Consider the following 23,126-nt stretch of genomic DNA (forward strand, 5'->3'; position numbering starts at 1 on the left):
AGGAAGCCTCCCGTGGTTCATCTGGGTGAAATCAAAACTGGAAAAGACAAAGTTGCCTCTGGTTACTTATTCAAGGAGGAATTTGCATGGGGAAAGTGGGCTGCTGTGACCTGCCCCCCCCAAATCCCACTTTATAAGATTAACCCAAGATCATTTAAATTCCCCTTTGTCTCCTTTGGAGAGGCTGCTTGTTTAGGGTCACCTGAGGTCTTTCAGTGATTTCTGCTACAGTGCAGAGAGGTGCTCCGGGCATGGTTCTGCCTGCAGTATCAGGAAGAAAAACCCATCTGAATAGTCCATGGAAGCTATTAGAGCATCGCCGCTGTCATGACTCCTTCACAGGTTCTTTAAGGGATGATTTACCATTGGAAACTGAGTTGCTTTCAGAAGGATCCTAAGTTCTAAAAGAAAACCTCGACAACTATATTTCTAGCACCACAACCATGAAAGTTCTGGTCTGTCCTCCGAGGAGGAGACAAAAAAAAGCAGATATTGTTTGCTGCAGGAAAGAACACTGGCTTAGGGAGCAATGCCTAGGTCAGTTTCTGGCTCTCCACCACTCTCAAGCACAGGGCTTCAAATAGAGCATTTTTTCTTTGGGCTTTCAGAATGGGTTGGATTAAATATTAATTATGCTTCCTCCCCACTCAAACATTCTAAGAATCGAACGTAGAATGAAAACACCTGAACTCAAGCCATGAACCACAAGTTAGGAGATCTGGATTCTAGTCCTACTCTATTAACCTACTGCATGACCTCGGACAAGTTACAGGGAAAATAAAAAGTAGCCAGTCCGTTTCTGCACTCACCATGGAGCACTCACCAAGTTCAAGGAAGTCAGCATTATAAGAGTTATCGTACCAGTTCTTCATAAGAACTTGATGTCGCATTATTATGTTCATTTTGAAGAGAAGGAAATTGAGTCTCAGGTTACACAAGATCACCCAGCCAGCAAGTGGTTAGGTTAAATTTGAATCCATGACACCCGTCATGTTTCCTTGAGACTCTTCGAAAGATGTAACTTGCCAGTGTGACCTCAGAAGATAGTTGGGTGATTACAATCCATCTATCTATCCACAAATCCATCCAGCCAGCCAGACAGCCATTCATCGTGCATATATCATCACTGAAAAGCACAAAGCACTACAAAGACAGAGGGTATAGTATTTCTACTTATATCTGAGAAGAACCCTTAATACAGTTAGAGGAGCAGCTCTTAAATGCAGTCCAAGGAACCCCAAGGATCCATGGACAGGATGCAGACAGTCTCTTAATCTAGGAAACTGAATGCAAAAATTGTGGGCATGTATGTGTCCCAGTTCTGGAGCAAAGGCTATGGCTTTCATCGTATTCTCAGAGATTTCTCTGATCCTCAAGAGTGTAAGAATCACTGGTCCAGAGAAATGGAACTGAAAACACTCCACTTGCTATATCTCATTTGTTCCTTATAGCCACACTAGGCAGTGGGCACCACTTTCTCCCATTTTATGGATGAGAAAACTGAGACTCAGACACCCAAAGCAACCTTCCCAAGGCCACACAATTAGTTTGATGGAGGTCACTGCTGGCTCCCTCATAGCTCTTCCATCCCAGGTGCTTAATCTAAGGCACTAAATGTATAGTGCTCTCCTGGTGAATGCTAGTAGACCAGGCATGGGAGTATGTCCAACACTCACCCAGTTAGACTTATATTCCATGGCTGGGTTTTCTGCCTCTCCTGCTTAGGGGAACCAGCCTTAGGAGAAAGCTTATGCTAAGAGGAAGCTGACATTAAAATTGGCACAGTGGTAGAGTGGTCAGATAAAATACAGAATGCCCAGTTCAATTTGAATTTCAGATAAACAATGAATAATGTTTTAGCATAAGTATCTCTCTAATAATGCATGTGGGGCATACCTTTATACTACTGAAAGAGTATTACTTATCTGAAATTCAAATTTATCTGGGTGCCCTGGATTTTTATTTTTATTTTTATTTGCTAAGCATAGCACAGTGGAGAGAACCAGTACATGACGACCATCTAGCACCTGAAGCCTGCACTACCTCTGAACCTTGGTTATGCAAGGTCATTGATTCCTGCACTGTTTAAGCAGTCTAGAATTTCTGTCACTTCCACCCCAATGCATCCTACCTCATGCAGCAAGTCAGTTGTTCCAACCCCAGCAGGAAGGGTGCAGAGTGCAAGCTCAAAGCACCATACCAAATCCTAGCGGGACAGAAACTCAACACCATATTAAAAGCTACAAAGCCAATGTAGGACACTGAACTTGTTGTGTTTTTTTGTTTTTGTTTTTTTTTGGAGCTGTAAGAATGCAACTTGACACACTTCCTGGAATTCATCAGATTCTCCTCAGTCAATGTAAATTTTTTATTATATAGTCATAGAATGTGAATTCATTTACACTGTAAAACTCCTTCATGAATACTAACCAACTCTGAAGTCATGCCAAAGATGACTGCTCATAGCCACCAAAACCACAAAAACAAAAGCACATAGCAATTCCAGATGAGGGATCCCAATTTGTAGACATTAATGATCAATTTCCATGTAATTTTGTTTCCAAAAAAAATCAATCAGCTCCATAGAAAAATTTGACTTTAGATCAAATCTGAAGCATTATAATAAAATAAAATAGCAAGGAAGTTATGGGAGTGAGTAGAACTGAATGACTGAAGGGGTCACCACAGGGCTGAATTGCTATTTAAGGGTAAATGCATGTGTACGTGTGTGTGTGTCTTGGGCATACTGTTTATGCAGCATCAAAAATCAAAAGGTAATGAACCCAAGATGTTTATATGCAGTACCAGGTATATGATCAATGAACAAAATCAAGATGTCGCATTAGGCATTACCATTTTGAAGAGATCAGACAAGTACATCCACCAGTTCTGAAGCCCTGCCCTGGTGCAGAGACTTCCCATGGCATGGAACACACACCATCAACATCACCATCATCTGGGCTCCCTTCAAGCTCATAAAAGGCTATAATTTAGGCCCAGCCGCCATGGCTCAGTGGTTGAGTGTTCACCTACGAACCAGGAGGTCACAGTTCAATTCCCAATCAGGGCACATGCCTGGGTTTCAGCTCGATCCTTGGTCAGGGGCCTGCAGAAGGCAGCCAATCAACGATTCTCATCATTGATGTTTCTATCTCTCTCTCCCTCTCTCTTCCTCTCTCTGTCATCAATAAGAACATATATTTTTTAAAAGGGGCTATAATATAGGGTATGTCAGTACAGAATAACTGTGAAGTTAAGAAAAGTCCTAACAAATGTATCTTTGGAAAAAGCAATATATATGTGTATACGTATGCAACTGTATTAAAAGAAATTTGATGTACAATATCCCTGGACATAATCATATCAAAATGTTTACTGTCCCCCATTTAATCTATAAATTTAAAAAACTCTGAATCAAAATACCAATAGGCATGGGTTTGGGGGGGCTAGGGGGTTGTTTGTGAGATCAGAGGAGGACCTAATAAAATACTTATCTTCCTAAAAATGAGCAAAGGGAAGGAGATGAGCCCAAACAGATGTTGAAAGTATTATAAAGTAAAACCAGAATAATGTGGTACAACCACAGGACTATATAGAAAATTCAAAGGAACAGAACAGAAAGTCCAGAAACTGATCCATGTACCTATCCAAGAATGTTCATTCATACAGGCATCTAAAATCCACAGGGAAACACTGAATTTTTCAATAAACAATGTTAGCTACCATGTAGGAGAAAAGAGCATGAGTGGCCTGTGAGTTCTGCTGGCAAGATGGCTTTTAAAAGCCTGAAGAGCTAGGTGCCTACAAATAGATGAATGGACAAGGAACGCATGGTACATATGCGCAATGGCACATCTCTCAGGAAGGCGGAGAAACTGAAATCTTACCATCTGCAGCAACACGGATGGACACAGAAGGTGGCATGCTAAGTGAAATAAGTCGGAACGAGAGAGACAAATACTGTACGATTTCACTTACATGTGGAATCTAAAAAAACCAAACCAAACGAACAAACAAAACAAAACCGACTCATAGAAACAGAGAACAAACTGGTGGTTGCCAGAGGGGAGGTGGCTGGGGACTGGGCAGAGAGGCGGAGGGAGCAAGAGGGACCAACTTCTAGTTAGAAAATAAATCAGTCATGGGGCCCAGCCGGTGTGGCTCAGTGCTTGAGCTTCGACCCATCAACAAAGAGGTCACCTGTCCGATTCCCGGTCAGGGCACATGCCTGGGGTTGCAGGCTTGATCCCCAGTAGGGGGCGTGCAGGAGGCAGCCAACAGACGTTTCTCTCTTATTGATGTTTCTATCTCTCCACCCCTCGCCTTTCCTCTCTCTCTAAAATCAATAAAAACATATTTAAAAAAATAATAAGTCATGGGAATGTAATATACAGCACAGGGAATGTAGTCAATAATATCATAATAACTTTATAGGGTGACAGACGGGTCCTAGACTTATTGTGGTGATCACATGTAAGGTATATAATGTTGAATCACTATGTTGTACACCTGAAGCTAATATAATATTGTATGCTCACTATAATGAAGTATAAATAAAGTAAAATACAAAATCTTTAAAAATCTGAAGTGGCAGAAGACAAACAGTAAAACTCTCCCATCCATGGAACAGTAAGAGTCCATCCTGGAACAGTAAGCTGAAGGGCTATAGTCATGCACCTTCAACTCCTGGTTTCCCAGCAGCATTCCCAACAAGAAAGGGGTGCCCCCTTCCACCCTGTTGGACTTCACTGGGTTTCCTTCACCCTTCCCCCCCACCCCAACTCCTCTCTGCAGTCAGAATTGCCCTACCACCCACTCTTCCCCGTAGGACAAAAGGATTCTGGAAAATAAAAGATTTCTCTATACGTGTGGGATTCCCCCGTCTCCCTAACAGTTGTAAGGCGCCAATGCGAACAATTCAAGAGTTACCCAAGATCAGGAATAAGTCTCACCTGTTTCCTCTTTTCAGGGGGGAGTGATGGATCTCCATCCTACAAAGAAACAAATACTACATTGAACCAAACTATGAACTAAATTCAGGCCCTCCCAAGTCCCACCCCGTGCAACCAGTAACGTGCTGAACCAAGCTCAAATGTGCTTTTAAAAAGTTAACTATAACCTGAGCCAGACTTATTTTGGAAAAACCTCTAAGGAATCAGTTCCATTTAAGACCAAACCCATATATTTTCTAAAACGATGTGAGCCAAAACAAACAAACAAACTAGATTTATCAAAATTATTTTTGAGCAGAGCCAAACTTTTATTTCATTTGGTTTCAATTGAGTTCCTCTTTAAATAGATCAAAAGGAATATTAATGGACACACATACACACTTGAGTTTTCTTTATCAACAGAATAATTTGGGGGGGGGGGTGGAAAAAATATGCTCAAAATAAAAGAAAATTAACTGAGAACTTCCAGTCCCATCAGACTTTTTGTCTTCAAAGGATTCCATTTCTCTCCCTTGTGGGTCATCCAGGAATTCAAATATCTTAGGTAAATGAGTAAACGCTCAATAAATGAGTACACTTTTATCTGATGCTGTCCATTACAGGTCAACGTTATTTTAACCCGAGGAATCGTTCTACTCTGTTTCTGTTCCAGGGCAGTGCAGGAGCCCAGCACAAACAGTTAAATGTTAGCAATAGTTTCAGCACTTTAAAAAGAGGCTGTCTCCATGAGAAACAAAGAAGCAAGAATGCAAAACAGTACATTGCCTTGGTATCCTCCATTTTGGTATCATTTAAATCCTTAAAAATCTTGCCATAAGAAACCCTAGAGAAAACCTAAATGCTCATGATTAGAGAAAGGTTAAAAAATTATGAAAATATTACTATGCAACTGTGTTTAAAAATGAACTAAATGTGTATGTATGGCCTAGAGAGATGTCCAAAATAAAAGTGTTGAGGAAAGGAGCAAGTTTTAGAACAACATTTATACAATGCTGTCCAACAGGACCCTGCAGGGGTGGACACATCCTATATAGCTGCCCCCATGAAACCGTTCCATCGCCATGCAGCTTACTACAGTTGCCACCAGCCACCTATGCCAATTAAGTCCATGAAATGCAATGAGACTGAAGAACCGAGTTTTCAATTCTCCTTAATTCTAATTAGTTAAAAATGGAGTTTAAATAACCACGTGTGGTTTCTGTAGCAGACAGTGCAGATTCATAATACGAATCCTCTTAAAAAGGCTCCATAGGCACAAATGGATAAACGAACACACACAGACACACGTGTGTCTCCCAGGTGTGGGAGCCAGCAGTCCGGAGGCACTGGGCTGGGACTGGAAATAGGACTGACGACTTTCACTTCTTAACTTTCCCACTTGGGAACTGTTGGAGTTCAACCCTTTCTTGAATAAACGGCATGTTAAAACGCCCTTTTGCTGTGCCAGCGAGGGAACAGGGAAGCCACCCTGGCGTAATACGTACGATCAGCTCTCGGTATTTCTTCTTCAGGGACTGGTGGCGTTCTCGGAGCTGGTTGGCCATGAGTTTGTACTGGTCCCTTTCCTGCTGGCATGTGTCCAGCTCCTTGGACAGGATCAGCAGGGCTTCCTTTTTACTCTCCAGCTTCCTTTTGCACACCAGGTACTGCAAAATAAATCCAGGCCTGGTCAGAAGGTCAACGGGACTCCATCCACCACACCCTGCAGGGGTGGGATTTTTGTTTTGTTTCTCTGCTTGTTTTGTTTTTCCGGATCATACTCCCCAGAGACGCTTGTTAGCAACCGACACGTGCACCTAAAGGCTGCTACAGACCTGACCTATCCCTCATGACAGCACCCAAGCCTTGGATGTTCATGGGCTTTGTCAAACTGGGGCAGATCAAACCATTTCACTGACAAATAAGTAAAACAGTAGAATATTTTTTTTTTAATTCCATAGCTAAATAAATAGATAGCTGGACCCCAATTTGCTTAAAAAGGATTTCTATATCCAGATACGATTATGTAAAATTTTGTTAAAATTTTACAAAAGGATATACACAGAAAGACATTTAATAAGATATTTGTATATTACCAGCAATTACCTCTTGGTAGCAAAATTACGTGCATGTTTTAAAATTTTTATTTTTTATGTTTTTCTGTTCTCTAAATTTTCTAAAATAAACCCATATGGCTTCTATAATTTTAAAAACACACAAAAAATGTTAAGAAAAATAACTTAATTGAACCACAAATCATTGCAAAAGATTGCACCTGTCCATACAACACAGCAGACATTTTCTCACTTAAGAATTTTTGTTCACCGACTTGGCCAAGATATGCACAGCTTCTGTGATTCTAATGCAGCCTCCCCTGTCCCACCAGAGACCAATTTTCTGAGCTAAGTACTCTGGGCACATTTTGAATTACCCCCAAACAGGTGTACCTTGCAGAAGCTCCCTGTCCCTCCTTCCCCCCCGCCCCTGCCTTGAACCACCCCGCCTGACAATCACCCAGCACACGGGCCAGCGCGAGCCCTGCCCGGGCCTTCTCTACCTTTGTTGGGTGTGCGGCACCGTCTGGTGCTGTTCACGTATGTGAAATGTGGCATTAAATACCTTTTGAATTTGCCCCGTAAAAGACCAAATTCAGAGCATTCATGAAAACAATTTATAGTTTCATTATACACTCTGACACGAGCACTTTGTCATTATGGACGCTCACACAAAGCGGAGAGAATCAGCACTCCCGAAACGTTGGAGTCAATGCTCTTTTATGGACAAAAAGCATTACTCACATATAGTGCTTGCTCGGAACCGACTTTGTTAAGTTCAATTTCAAATAAATGAAAGGGGAAAAAGAGAGTTTTGTGCATGAGCACAATTTTTTTTTTTTCTTAAAAAAAAAAAAAAAAATGTAATTGCTTAGCTTCCAAAACAAAGGGGAGAGAAAAGCCATTCTGAGCCGGATTTGAGTTCTGAGAGGACGCTTCCACCTTGGAGGAATCTTACTCCGGGCAGTAATGAGGTTGGAATCCTGCCTTAAAATGTCCTGGATTTTAAGACTTTGACACCATCTTCATGGAGGCAAAATGGTTCTGTTGCCACAGTGATTTCTCAAGAGTAAAATCCCCAATGAGTAAATATCAAAGGCGAGTGGCTGAGAAACCTAAGCTGCTATGTCCTAAGGGAGGTATTGAGATTTCACAGGAAAAAAATACCGTTTACACACAATTGAACAGAGCTGCCCTTGTGCCTTCAGTTCTCCGTCTGTAATCAGCAGCCTCGACTGTCAGTGCTATTAGTATTAGTGGCACCAAAACAGCCACCTTTGTCCCTTCCATTTATCAGATCCAAATCTGAGGCTCCAAAGATACTCAGTGTCTTCCGACTTTGGGGAAGAAAATCCCAGTGGCGTGGGGACATTGTAAGGAGCAGTAGGCAACATGAGTTGTAACATCCAGCCTACTGAAGGGGAACAGGTCAGGGCCACCACTATTGGCAAAGTGGAAATTCATGTTCCCTGATCTTGAACTGCAATCAGTTAGGGTCCAAGAGAAAAGTCGTTTCTCTCCCAGGTCCTGGTCCTCGGAAGCCGTGACTCCCTGCCCTTGGGTCTAAGTTACCTGGCAGAAAACAGGCACAGGGGACTCTGTAAAGACCCAGTGACCAGGATACGAGGTGCAGGGTCACTGCAGCTCGGTTCCCCTCAGGGCATGGAAAACAGAACAGTTATGACTCCACTAAAGGGTAAGAAAGCAAATGCATTCTGTAGAGCAGGTGAAGCCACACCCACAAAAGGCTGGTCTTTACAAACCCACTGCTGGATGCTCCTTCTGCTTACTATGGTCTAGAACAGTGACATTTAATAATTTTATTCCACATCAATTATTTTTATCAGTAGAACAAATCTTAGGCTGAAACCTCATTTCTAAAGCAGCTCATAGTGGTGCTGCCCTGGCTGAAGGTGGGACGCCTCCCCCCGGTGTGGCCACATTAACAAGGAGCCCTGGAAAAGACTGCTCTGCATCACCCAGGATGCTTGAGAAAATGCAGATTCCTGGGCCACAGCCCAGGCCCAGTGAACCGGAGTCTCTGGCAACTGGCTCAGGAATCTGAACTGTGAGCACATGGCACAGGTGACTCTCACTCCCATCTACATTTTGAAAACCCAGGCTCAGTAGACCTCCAGCTTCATGGTGTCTCAAAAGTTAGAACCAGCTGCAAACGTCTGGAAGGACTGAGAGGCTAGCAGCAACCCACAAGTTCAGGACCAAGGAATGGTCTCAGAATCATCCTGGGGGTGTCTGTGCCACCTTCTGTAGCACAGAGGGGTTCTAAACAAGTATGAGCATTTCCCAAATAACTAGTGATGTTGAGGTGCCACTGTGTTCATTGCAGCATTATTTGCAATAGCCAAGACGTGGAAAAAAACGAAGTGTACATCAAGGGATGAAAGGATAAAGAAGCGGTGGTACGTATATACAGTGGAATACTACTCAGCCATAAAAAAGATGGCACATTGCCATTAGGGACAACATGAATAGATCCTGAGGATATCATGCTAAGTGAAATAAGTGAGATGGAAAAGGGGAAAAATCAAATGATTTTAGTCATATGTGAGACTATAAAACAAAAAGTAACAAAAGAACTAACAAAACAAACAAAAACAAACTCACAGATACAGGCAACAGAATGGTGGTTACAGAGGGAAAGGGGAGTGGGGGAGGGAAAAATGGGTAAAGGGTGTCAAATATTTGGTAACAGAAGGAAACTAGACTTTGGGTGGTGAGCCCACAAGAGTATATAGGTATCAAATTATAATGTTTTACACCTGAAATTTATATAATGTTATTAACCAATGTTAGCTCAATAAATTTATTATTTTTTTTAAACCCAGCATAAGCACAGACTATATTTTACTGCATCTGACCAAAGATCCTACATACGCAGAGTCTCAATAAAGTAACAATGGGAGTCTCTGGGAGGTGCGCATTGGTGGGGTATTGGGGAAGGGGGTGGGATTTCTCACTCTCATTTTAAAATGATGACAGTTTGGTCCCTGTGACAGCAGCTGTTAAGAGGTCCCATTTCCTATCTCTCTAATTGGAAACAAACAATAAAGACCTGGAAGGAAAGAAAAAGGTCCTGAAGGTCCTCCTGTTGGAGATCTAACCAACCAGCAAATTCATGGATTTGCTCCTCAGTCTTAGACGGGACCAAGAAGAGCACAGAAAGCCAGGCCAGCGAGTGTGGACGTGTGGGCTCCTAACACAAGATGAGTGAGTGTAGATGATAGAGAAGGTGGGCAGCAGAAACCACCAGGCAGCGAGCGGCAGGAGGCGCCCGACCAGATGCAGGTCTAGCGATGAGCTAATCATGATGCACTGGGAGCCTGGGGAAGCCACAGAAAACAAGGAACAAAACACACACCCGGCCTGGGCCTCAGTTTCCACACCCTTCAACTTGAGGAACCCACAATTTTAACACCACCATCCAATATCCTTGGGGTTGAAGGGTGTCAGGGAAAACGCCGGGGGTGAGGGGCTCCAGGCCTGGAGGTATGACTCGCTTCAAGCACCAAAAACTGCTTCCTCTGCCTTGTCTAGGACAGAGCTGGTTCAGTGATTTCGAAAGATCACTCACGACTGTGGCAATGCCAGAATCTCTACATTGCAGGCTTCCGCCACTGGTTGGAAGGGGTGCTAGAGATATGTTTGCAAGAGCAGATACAATAGAGTGAGGAAAGGCTAATGTCTGTGTGGTCAACATTAGTGTCTCTCTCCAAGATTTCCAGTTCTCCTCTGCTTCCAGACATGTGGAGGAACTTTGAAGTAAGGCAAAGACATGTAACTTGCTTGATCCAATAAAATGGGACTGGAAGAAACATGAGAAACTTCCAGGGTAGAAGCACTTAAGAGTCAAGGTAAGAATCACCAAGCTTTCTCCTTCCCTGTGGCAACAGCTCTGGAAGCATGCATTGCTGTGGAGGTGCCACAAGAGCCCGGGGCATGGAGCCAACACACAGACAACTGCTCCGGAGAGTCACTTGGGTCCACAGAGAAATCTGTGCCATCCAGAAATAAACTTTTGTAGTGTTAAGTTTCAGAGATTGGGGGTGTTTGTTACTAGATCATAACTTAGCCCATCCTGACTGGTATAGTCCATATCAAAGCATGGGGGGTCGGAGACTGGGGGAGATTATACTCGCTCCTGCTCTGTGCTTCTGCTGAGCCACCACACAGATGACCAAGAATAACATTTCACTGTTAACAACAACAAAAGAAAAAACAAAGTTTCATGACAAATGCTTTCCACATCTGATCACCTTTTGTCTTCATTTTCTAGATGAGAACGTGGCGCTTAAATTAAAGTTTATGCAATGTGTCCAGGAATTGGCAGAGCCAGGATTTGAACCCAGATCTTTGTAGAGCCAAGTCTGTGAAACCCTAATTCCTGACCAACAAAGCATTCTGTGTCCTTTCCCCCAAAACTCAGAATATTCCTGGAGTTGGGATTCACACACACAAGGAAGCTAAGAAAGGACAGTTTTGAATTTAGCTATTTTTTAGACCTAGAACAAATGAGTAAAACCTTTATTGCTTCACCCAAACCCCTCTCTCTAAAACTAGTGGGCCTGCGTCTCCTCTCCTCAGATGCAAGGGGAAAAATGGAAAAGGGGAAAAAAACAAAAGAATCCACAAGCCTCTCTCCCCTCTGCTCCTTGTGAGGCAGCCAAGTGGAAGCAATGGGTTTCCATCCACGTAATAAGCGGGATAAGACCAGAGGGCCGCAGAGGGGAGCCGGAGGGCTCTCCTCCAAAGCAGCTTGGTCATAACAGGGGTTTTCTGTAAGCTGTAGTGGGTGGGTCTCCAAGATTCATTCAACAAATACTCGCTGGGTGCCTTCTATGGGTTAGGCGCTAAGCCAAGCATTGGTCTCCTAAAGGGGTAAAGGTTCCTGTTGATTTTGAAAAGGAGAAACATGGAACCTGGAGAACAAAATTTTACTTCCATATCCCTTATGGGTTTTTTGGAAACCCCCAAATTTCTAAAAACTGCAAACGTATTCATACTGTTAATGACCTCAGCTGGAGCGAGGGCGTTTACGGTCTTCATGCCACTGAGTGTGAAGATTCCTTCATACATTTGCTGAGGGAAATCAATGCGCTTGAGTGCAGGCTGCCGCCCGCCTCGACTGGGGATGACACAAAATATACAGCAAGCTACGCAGTGCCTTTCGGGCGCCCAAAATTCCTGCATCTCAAACATTTGGGGCCCAAGGATTCTGGACAGGGAACCTAACTTTTATTTGAAAGTCACCCTTGCAAATCTCTACATGGTCTCGATGACATATGTGTGACTAAAATCAAATCTTTCTCAAACAGTAATTGCCCAAAGCCTAAGCATTTATTAGATTTCGACTTCCTCATGTAGTCCAGGAAAAACTGAAAGTCCATTCCATGCAGTAAATGTTCAGGCTGCCATAGTGCTGAATTGCTATCCCCACAGCCTCCTAATTTCTTTTTTTCTTTAGAATGAGCATGAATGCTGGAGCTGGGAAAACCTCACAGATAACACAAAGAACAAGGGTCCTGGCAGCCGGCATAGTCCATACAGTGTTTTCCAAATTGTGGGTCACGATACATTAGTCTGGGTAGCGAAATCCATTCAATTGCAACCCTCATTTTGTTCTTTTTAAACATTTTTTTAAAAATTTATTTTTTTTAGAGAGAGAGAGGAAGGGAGAGTGAGAGAGAAACGTCAATTTGTTGTTCCACTTATTTCTGCATTCATTGGTTGGTTCTTGTATGTGCCCTTACTGGGGATCAAACCTGCCACCTTGGTGTATCGGGACAATGCTCTAACCCAATTACGCAGCCAGGACAACTCTCATTTAAAAAAAAAAAGGTACAGAATAAGACAGAAAATATCAGTATGAATCCCATGCAGTAAAGGCAAGTATTGTTTCATGAAACTTTTTTAAAATATGTGTGTACCTGTTTTCACACATTTATTGCAGACCGCCATTTAAAAAGCCTGAAAACTACTATTCTATAATAAGCCACCCTGCACATTTATTCATTCCGTCAACAAACATTTAGTGAAAGTCACCGAGAGGGGCAAGGGTAAGGCTGGGGGATAGGTGTTGGGCCGGGAGGAAAAGCTACACCGAGAAGATGATGCTTGAAATGAGTTTTGAGTGATAAGTAGGTATAAAAGGCACTAAACAAAGGCCATTATGTAATGGAAATAATTATCCAGTTCTTTGGGATTGAGGCACAACTCTGATTAATTAATACCTGCTCTGCCCACCTCGCTGAAGTTACTGTGAGCTTGAAATGAAAGGGGATGTGCTAAAATATGGCTTTGTAAACTTTTTCAAAATTAAAAGTATTATTTTTATAGCATTTAAACACTGTCATGGACACTCTCTCACTTGATAGTCAACACTCTATGACAACTGGGACAAAAACTTTTTCCCACCCGCTGCTTACAGGGTTCGATGTTCAGTCTGGGGGCTCTTCCCTGGATCTGCTTGTATTGACAATCATGCAGTATACACTCTCTTGGACTGTACAGCTTGGGTAGAATTTGTTGCCAAGCTCACATGGGGAAGGGAAAGTGGCTGAGGTTCAGGCCCCCACTTTGCCAACACACTCTGGGTCTTGCGGTTGGATCTGATCTGTCAGGCCTACAGAGCAAATACTGGCTTTGCTGTTTTTATGTGGGGTCAGTTATCACCTTGTCTGGCACAATACTGTTTGGCAGGTTGCTGCCCAATGCACGCCTGGGTTTAGCTTCAGCCAAGGCAGCTGGTATAAGAATCACATTAGTGGGTGACTGGGTCATGTGGCCACCCAACCACATCCAAAAGGGCTGAGCTGAGCAGGGAAAATCACAGAAAAATGTCCCACTTTCTGGTCACTCAGGTGGGGGCCAAGGGATATACACTCAGTTCTCCTTATGCCTTTGTTTTACTTTTTAGTCGAGGTGTCATTCTGCTTGTCAAATTCATGTGCAGTGTCAGGCCCAGAGATATTTGCTCTCCTCTCTAACCCTAGAAAAGGAAGGTTTGGGTTTGTTTTGGGGACAGAGGAAGGAGAAAACAAGTTAGTATTTTTTGAATGTCTACTATGTGCCAGGCACTGTTAGGAACTCTAATAATGAGAAGACCTTTATTTGATTATAACAGTAAATGCAGCAGCCATTATTTAGTGAACATTACTATTTTCTAAGTTGTGCTAAATGCACTACTGGAAACATATTTAATCCATGCGGCTGCCCTATGCAACAGGTTGTAAGATTAGCCCTATTTTAGAGGTGAGGACACTGAAACACAGAGAGGTCTATTTCTCCATCACAAAGGTAATAAGCAGCAGAGGCAGACCATTCTCTGCATACACCAACTAGGATCCTTGGGCTTTAAGCAATAGTAACTGACACTCTCACAGAGGAGTCTATTGGAAGGATACTGGCACTCACAGAACCAGCAGGAAGACAGAGAAATAATGTTAGAAACAGCGAGGTGACTCTGGAGGCTGAAGGCAGGACCAGGGACCACCAGGTCTCAGTGAAGAAAGTTCAGGTCAGAAGCCACCAAACTCGATTGTGTTTCAGTCTTCCTGTTTCTCTGCCTAAAGCAGATCACTTGCCATCCTTTGCCTTGGGGGAGGACAGGACACCCAGAGCATGTCCCTCCAATCTGTCCCTCCAGACTACATCCAGTGGTAACACCCTCCCAACCGGGGTGCGGTTGAGAAAGAGAAATGAATGCTGGGAAGTAAGAAAACAATAAATGCTCATCACAGTAACCAAGGCAGATCCATTCTACTGACCACCTTCTTTCTCAACCTTGCTAAGGTTCCCCTTCTAGCGGCCCATGAATAAAGGTTGAAAAAGAAACTGGGTATTTAATAACAATTCCTTTTCTTTTCATTAATCGCGGCGTTTCTATTAATCATACACAGAAACACAGTGAGAGTGGCGAAGTTTACACAGCTGTTGTGGGGTGTACACCTACCGGCTAGAGAGGAAAAGACCACACACCAGCTAGACTGGGTAATCGGTGAAATTTAAATGGAATAAACTTGATAAAATATGCCCAGTTTTTGGCATATATACTAGATATCATGAAATATTTTTATTATCCTCTCAAAAACAGTTTTCTTTTGAATTGCATTCCAATTACATTTTTAAAGCAGAGCTCATAACTCATGTGTTGATGTTAATTCATGCCCGCCCGCAGACACCATGAAGGTAGCAGCCTTGCACTTATCATCTGAAGAATCCAAAATCACCATTTTCACTACTGAGTGGCTTTTATCTACCCGTTTACTGTTATCTGCAATAAAGCAAGTCATAATTGCTACAAGGAAGATCATAATAATTAAATGACTATCTGACATCCTACATTACTATTTGGATGGCTTTACAACCAGATAACTGCGGGGAGAGACGAAGGTAGCGGGATGTCAGGGAGGGGACATCTCTCCGGCAAGTGACCCCCTCTGTCTAACAATGACTCCAGGTCCTTGGAGACTTTTACTGATGGGACTGGGCGAGCTCTCATTAACCGCTGCAAGAACACGGCCTGCTAATCCAGAAGGTTTCTCAGTGCGCTGAAGAACACATGTGGCTGAAGGGTTCATGCTCAGGAATAAGAAACTTCTCAACTGCAGACTCACTCTTAGAGGTTTTTGCTTCCCTGGACCCCCTCAACTTTCTACTCTGTTACTGCCCTCCTCCTGTCCTCCCCTCCCTCCCCCGTCAGGAATACCTCCTTCCCCGTCCAATAATCAGCTCGGAGAAACCCGATTCAACAATCAACACAACTTCTCTAACTTCAAATAAGTCACTCCCTCTATTCCCGGACCCCAACTTTGCCTGCCCAGTGATCGCTGGCCGGGACCATCACAACAGCCTCCTCTTGTCTCCCTACCTGTCTAGTCCTGGTGCCAGTCTCTTTGAAAACCATCAATTAGGTCCTCGCACTCTTCTTTAAAAATCTCATCAAGGAGATTGGCAAACAAGAGCCCTTCAGTGTGTGCCCGCAGTCCACCTCTCGGACTTTTCCTGCCATCAGTCCCACCTACAGCTACCCCGCCCTCGATCTCCTTCCTCTCTTTCTTTCTTACCCTGTCCTGGACTCAGCTTACAAGTCCCTGTCTAGAAAGCCCTCTGCCGCCTTTGGGGCAGAGTAACAGCTAGCTCCTGATGGCCACGAGTACACCCTGATTAGAGTACACACTGCATCACCGCCACCCACCCCCTGCCCGAGGCCCCTTTGCAGCCGAGGTCATTCATTCACCTTTGCATCTCCAGAGCCCAGCACAGCTCCTGGCCCAGAATGAGCGCTCAATAAATATTTGTGAAATAAATTTGTTTTCACTAAGCTGAAAAGAACATATATAAACCTATTATATAAAAATTTATTTATATATTTATAATATATATTTTTGTAAGGTAGCCATCAATGTATTAAGCCCAAATCTCTGAATCCCATTTTAGCACCATGTTCAGGGAAAAAAAAAAAGTCCAGTTACATAAATTTCATGTTCATGGAGAGGTCACAGGATAGATCCTATAGGATTACCAAATGGCATTTGTATTTAACTTCATTTTTATCACTTAAAATGGACACCTCCCTACATCACATGGCCATGTACTCAATTAGCTACCTTCAGCTTTTAAAGTCTTACAGATTCACCACTCTAGATAGGCATAAAGGACTGTCACTTGGAGATGCATATATACTTAACCTGGCCAGACTGAGCTAAGGCATCTGTAGCATAAAATGCCACGTGGGGCCAACCATGCCCTGGCACACATTGTGCTGAAGTCCTTGGCCTGCAGCAATCCCAGCCCCGCAACACATTGGCCAGCACCTTCATTATGTGTCTCTCCTGTCCTGTCCACACCTCAGCCTCCAATTGTACAGCTTCCTGGGCATTTCCACAACCTTTGTCTAAATCTGTGTCTGCCTCTGTAATTTTTAGGTAACAAGCAATTTCAGGTTGGTAACTTATGTTTCTAATGCCATTCTCTAAGATCATTTTTTAAAATAATCTATCTTTCTAGGAGTCGTCTTGGTGGTTTCCCTCTCCGGTATTATTTTCGACAGGCAAACTTTGATTATTTGAATGCCCCAGGGGATGTGCTGAAATTTAAGTTAAGTGAGATTTCAGGTAATTGGGAGAGTTTATAATGTGAACTATAGTAGCTGGGGGGTATGTGGGATTCACTGACAGTCTTGGTTAACTGGAGTTGTGAATAAGGAAGGTTTGCCTGAATATCTATTTCAATCCTTCATTCCTGCTATTTCTCCTTTCCTCCCTCTCCCCATCTTCTCAGTCTCTACGATCTACAGAGAGTGGCCCTGCTGGTTCAGGCCCATAAAGAGAAGGAAATGCAAGGGGAAGAGTTTGGCTTTCCTTCTAGTTGGCCTCACACAGGCTGGGAAGCCCCATCTCATTTGCTGAGGAGCGCGTGTATTTTTAAACACCACCGCCGCCCAGAGTGGGTTTGCCGTCTTCCCACTGCTGGGCCCATCGGACCTTGCCTCGGGCGGAGATACTGACGGTGGCGTGAGATTCCGGCTTGTTTCAGAGAGCAGGCGTTCGAGATGGAGCACTAAAACTACCCCGGCACCTGAGGCTCTCCCTCCTCCATCCGGGCTGCCAGGGGCCTGGGAGACGCTGGGTACAGGCCACAGCCGTGTCGCCAATTCTCACACATGCAGTGACATTATACAACAGTCACATGTGGCATGTGATGGGCTCTCTGGCCATTTCATTACATGATCCTTCAATTCAGGTGCAGAGGGCTCTTCTTGTGGGCTGGGTAGCAGTGAAAAGCCAGGAAGGCGTGGACAACTTTTGGTGGCTCATTTTTCCCTTGTCTCAAAAAGAAATCATAAGAAGACCCTAAATCCTGTCTTGCATATCTATCAGCTCTTACCCTCTCTAGTTGGCCCCAAACACCATGAGGCAGAGGGGACCTGGAGCAGCACCTCCACTCTATAGATGAGGTCCTGAGAGGCTCAAGGGGTGGCATCTGCCGAACTAGAATTGATTCCTCGACTGTCCTTTAATAAAAGGTGTTCCAAAGGTACAGAGACAAAGGCCTCATTAACAGAAGCAACTGGGATTTAGAGTAAAACGTGGGTTTCACTGCCATCACCTTCCACTGGACATGAGAAGCCATTCACCTCCTCTGTGCTTCCGTTTCCTCTTTTATAAACGATGATATGAATAACCATCATCATTTGGAGGCTATTGGGCACCCAAGATGATTTAGCATTTCACATATATGAATCATTAATCATCGCAATCCCAAAAGGTAATCTTATTTTTCCTTTTACAGATCAAGAAACTGAGGCTCTAAGAGGTTTAAACAAGTCATGCAGCTTGTAAGGACAGAGGGTGGGATTTGAACCCAGGCCTGTCCCATGCCCTTTCTGCCAGTGCCCTGCCTCTCTCACAGAAGAGTCTAAGGATTCTGTAAGACAATTCATGTAAAAGAAACAACAACAATAAATTCTAAAGGCACGAATCTTATTATCACAGTCATAAGAACTGTGTCGGTCCTATTCAAAGAAAGAAAACCACCTCTATTCCTCAGTTTGCCAGCAGACACTGCCTTCCTGAAAAATATTCTCCCCCTGCCGGGATGAATAGTTCCATGGAAGGGCCAGAGCCCTCAAGTTGAAGATTCAACTCAAGACGCAGCACTTGTGGGAAACTTGCCGGCTCCCATCTCTGAGATACTTGAGTCAGGTGCAGATACTCTAAAGCAAGGAGGTGTTTGTTCCATCCCAGTCCGCCCCAAAAGGCATCATCTGCAGACTAGAGATCTTGAAATCAGCCATGCAAATCCATCACCACTTTAATTATCCAAGTAAATAAAGCTCTTACCGCCATAGGCCCAGATGCTAATCAATCGTGATCATTACAGCTCCCCCAATGGTTCTCTCTGGATGAGAACCACGGAGTCATCACTAAAGGGCCACTTGGGCCCAAATTTCTGCCTGCAGGGTGAAGGTTTCCCCAGCTGAAGCTGGCGGCTGGGAGCTGTTTTTTCCCCTCTCTTTACACCTTGCTCATATTTTTCTGAGACCGATAATTTCCTCCTGCACTTCATCGTCATTTTCACTTTCTCCCAACTCCAGGCAATAGTGACTGGTGAGAAATTTTCCTCAGCGAGAACTGTCAGTTCAGAACTCAGCCCCACAGCAAAAAGTTAGGTGGAGATTCATTCCAGAACACAGGTGGGTGTGCAATCCTGGTGATTCAAATCCCTGGAGATTTCAGAGGACAGATTAAATTGTAAATATTTCTTAAGGCGGGGACTCTGTCCAGGTCTGTTTCTCTGACTGATAACTGTGCAAATGAGTTGACTATGTTGGCGAAGGCTCCCCTGGGTGCCTGAGTTAATTATGGCTTTCAGGGAAGATGGCAAAATCCTCATTGGCTACATATCGCCAGTGGACCTCAAGGCAATATGGGGCATGATTTTACTCTCTTTCCTTGACAGTCCATGTGTCCACAACCACCACTACCTCTGTCATCACCGTTCATCAGGAGAGTATTTAAGAGACAATAAAATAGATTGCTCCATTTTACTCTTCTCCAAGTACAGAACTAAGACCTGACACCTAAAAACTTCCTTGGAGAAGGGCACACAGACATCATTGCTGCAGGTAATGTCAAGGTTTGGGCACTTCTCTTTCAGTAAAGAAAATTCAGTAACAATCAGGATCACTACAGATAGTACCATCAAGACGAAGTGGCTGACCCTCCCAAAGGAGATGCAATTTCAGAGGCAGAGACCTAAAAGGGTAGTGAGGGCAATGGTGGTCCCAAGTGAAACCTTCAGTGTAGGGGATCTAATGTTCCCGGGGTCCAGTCCTTGCCCTGCCACATCTTGTTCAATGACCTTGAGCAAATTAATCCATCTCCTGCTGAGCCCAAGACCCCGGATCTGTAAAATGACCACGATTGTATCTACATCATAGGGTTCTTGAGAAGATTAAAGGAGATACTAAAACAAGGTGTCTAGCCCAGTACCTGGCATTAGCTGGCATTTACTAAGAGGTATCTTTATCACCATCACCAACATCCATAATCATCCTCTTTATGGACTCATCAGGACTGATTGCTGTCTGCTTGGTAGGAAATGTCCTCTGAAGCCTGATGGGCCCAGGTCCCAGATATGGCCAAGGAAGCATCAGTCAAAACACAGATGGCAGACTCCTCTCCCATCACCTGTGACCAGGCACTGTGTGGGCACTTCACACACTTGATCCTCACAATGAGACCCTATGACATAGGTCCTACTATGACCCCCACATACATACAAAGTGCTGGAAGCAGAGGTGTCCTGGGACTTCTGGGAAGCTTCCTTAAGGGGAAAGTCATCCTAACTGACAAGGTGGTTATGGGGATTAGATTAGGGAATGTAGAGGAAGGTGGCAAAATCCTGCTGCACTTTGCACTCCAACTTTTAGCAAAGTGCCCAGGACAGTCAGTCCTCTTCAATATCAGGGGAAGAAAGTCAAATGTAAGGGATTCTTTCTATTATTTCTCATGAAGAGACGATGACCACAGGAACCAAAGAAATTACACGGTCTCTTTGCACAAGAGTCAACGGTGGGTGGCAGATGGCCTGGGAGGAAGCTCACATTATAGTCCAGAGCAGAGTTCAGGGCTGGCGTGTTTCAGAGCCACCATAACACAGGTCAGAGCCCATCACAGAAAGCAGCTCCTTACAACCAAATGATTTCCACCCACAGCCTCTGTCTGACTCTTTCCAAGCAATATGTCTGAGACCATAAAATTCCAGTTTGGAAGAAAGGAAGGAAAAGAAAGGAGAAAGAAACGGCCTTGTAGTAAATTCACCAATCCCTTAGAGCGTATTAAAAGGAGATCTGGCTCAACTACCTTTAAAAGATCACAATCTTTTGAAACTCAGGTCTGTGAGATCAAATGGATGTAAGAGGATTTTGGGGAAAGAAACAGAAGAATTGTGTTCTGACAAAAATAAATGGTTGTCCTTGTTTTAATTCAGTAGTTTTTCCACTCAAGTGTTAACTGAGAACCCAATAGGCTTGTCATCTCTTTTAAATTTGTTAACTACACACAGGAACTTTGCACTGGGCACAGTGGGCGATTCACAGATGACTCAGCCCTTTCCTGCTAGGAGTAACTCCCAGCTGGAGGCGAGGCGGGAAAATAAATATTTCCAACACAAGGCGGCCGGGGGACCCCAGTCGCAGAGGCGGGCTTAGATGCTAGGCAGTCACAGAAGGCAAGGGGGCTTCCAGCTGCGGGGCAAGGTGGTCATGACCAAGCCTTGCAGAGGACTGAGGAGGGGTAAGAGGACAAGCTCTCCAGACAGAGGGCGTGGGACATGTGAAAAGGGGAAATGCAAAAAAGGCTGGAACGTCTGGTTTAGATGAAAGTAAGAAAGGTGTTAAATGACAACAGGGTCTGAACCAAAGTGAGAGCCAATCAGAGCTATGGAGGTCTTTGAACAAGGAAGGGTCAGAACCCGAGATTTTGGGTGGGCTGGAAAGGCCGGAGGAGATGCAGGAGGCAGGAAGGCTGTTGGAGGCCCCTGCAAGAACCCAGGGGGGAGAGGGTTACTGTCAGTGCTGTCTTTTCCTGAGCATCATCAGCAGCTTAATAGGAGGAGGCCTATTCAAGACTCCAGCAAATGAGGAAAGTGGAGTGGTTGCAGCCAGAGAGGGGTACAAATGGGGAAAGCCGAACTATTCGGGCAGAAGATTGGCCTGGGGGCCAGGAAGAGGGGTACGGCATCAGAAGGTGATTAAGAGGTGCACAGAAGAGGCCGTGGGGATGGAAGGTCCTCAGGATTTGATTGAGAAGCTACAATTGTGCTCAAAGGTCTGGGAACACCAGAGACTGTTGGGAAAGAAGAGAAGGTGACAGAGTGACCCTGACAGGACTCACCAGGCTGGAGCAAATTAAAAAGCAAATTGGAGCAGGCTAGGAGAAGGGAGTCCCATCCCTGCCACCTCCAATATTGCCTTGGTCATGGGTCTGCAGATGGCAGAGCCAGCAGATCCGTCAATCTGTGCTCCATCAATATGAATTTTCAGTGGCATCCTCTTGACAGCCGGCAGCTGACACATCACCTCTCTCTGCAGAAGCATCTTTGAGGGCCGGGAAGGGTTTTCTTAAAGCCCAGGCAAGGACAGGACCACCACCTCAGCTGTAGAGGGCTGGCGACTTTAAAACACTTTTCACAATGTAATCTCATCTTAAATGCGGCGGAATTTGGTCGGTTTGGGACGCTATCAGTGTCCTCACTCAGGTCCTGCTCCTCTTGAACCATCGCATGAAGCTTACCATTCTATTTTATTATTACTATTATTATTTTAACCCTCACCCAAGGATATGCTTTACTTCAAGCCTGGGTGACGTTATGAGGGTGTGGGCTCCCCTTCCACCAACGAAGACCGGTAGGAAAAGCTGTGGCAGGGGAGACGTGGAAGGCCCACCTGCATGAGGTGAGGGCGTGAAAAGAGGGTGGAAGCTGGAATGCGTGGCATCCGTTCGGCTGGAGTAGCCGATTTATGAGTGGAGCAGTGGGACACAGGCTAGGAAGGTCAAGGCCAGTTCGAGGAGGGCCTTGACTACCAGTAATGGGGAGCCATGGAAGGCTTCTGACTAAGAGAACCTGGTGAAAAGCATTTTGTTTTTTTAAGGTGGCTCTATAGGTCAGTTGTATAGAGAGAGGGCAGACTGGCTTGAAGAAGATCTGATAACCTGAACATCATTAAGATGTGTAGTGTTTCAAAACCTGATTTTCCCGAAGCAAGTCTCATAGGAAGCGTAATCATTCTTCATCAGATCAAATATTGCTGCTACTAGCCATTATATAATAACATAGTAGCTTTTTCAACTTTTAATAATCTAGTTAATGTTCTATCAGGCATCACTATTTCAACAAGTACTCTTTTTCAGTGTCTTTTCATTCAATATCTGAATATTGTAATTATTTTCCTCAGATGTTTTGTTTTCTCTTCATTTTGTATTTCTTAAATTATGATTACATTTTGTTCTGAACATAATAAACATTTCAAAATAATTTCTTTTTTAAAAAGATGTGTGCTATAATAAAATAGCACAAGATAATGGAAACTGAGTAGAAGAGGTGAAATAAAAATGCA

The 23,126-nt window shown here is 44.0% G+C and overlaps 1 protein-coding gene across 2 annotated transcripts in view; it reads right to left on the reverse strand.

Moving 5' to 3' along the window:
* CCDC149 (coiled-coil domain containing 149) overlaps window positions 1-23,126 on the reverse strand; it is an 86,555-nt gene that overhangs the window by 56,662 nt on the left and 6,767 nt on the right. For both annotated transcript variants that reach the window (XM_081148410.1, XM_081148409.1), the window contains exons 2-3: window positions 6,437-6,598; window positions 4,953-4,991 (exon numbers count right to left, since the gene is read on the reverse strand). In XM_081148410.1, the coding sequence (XP_081004536.1) occupies window positions 4,953-4,991; window positions 6,437-6,598 (201 nt within the window). The remainder of the gene's footprint in view (window positions 1-4,952; window positions 4,992-6,436; window positions 6,599-23,126) is intronic.

This window comes from Miniopterus schreibersii (genome assembly GCF_964146895.1).
Source record: "Miniopterus schreibersii genome assembly, chromosome: 1".
NCBI classification, from domain to species: Eukaryota; Metazoa; Chordata; class Mammalia; order Chiroptera; family Miniopteridae; genus Miniopterus; species Miniopterus schreibersii.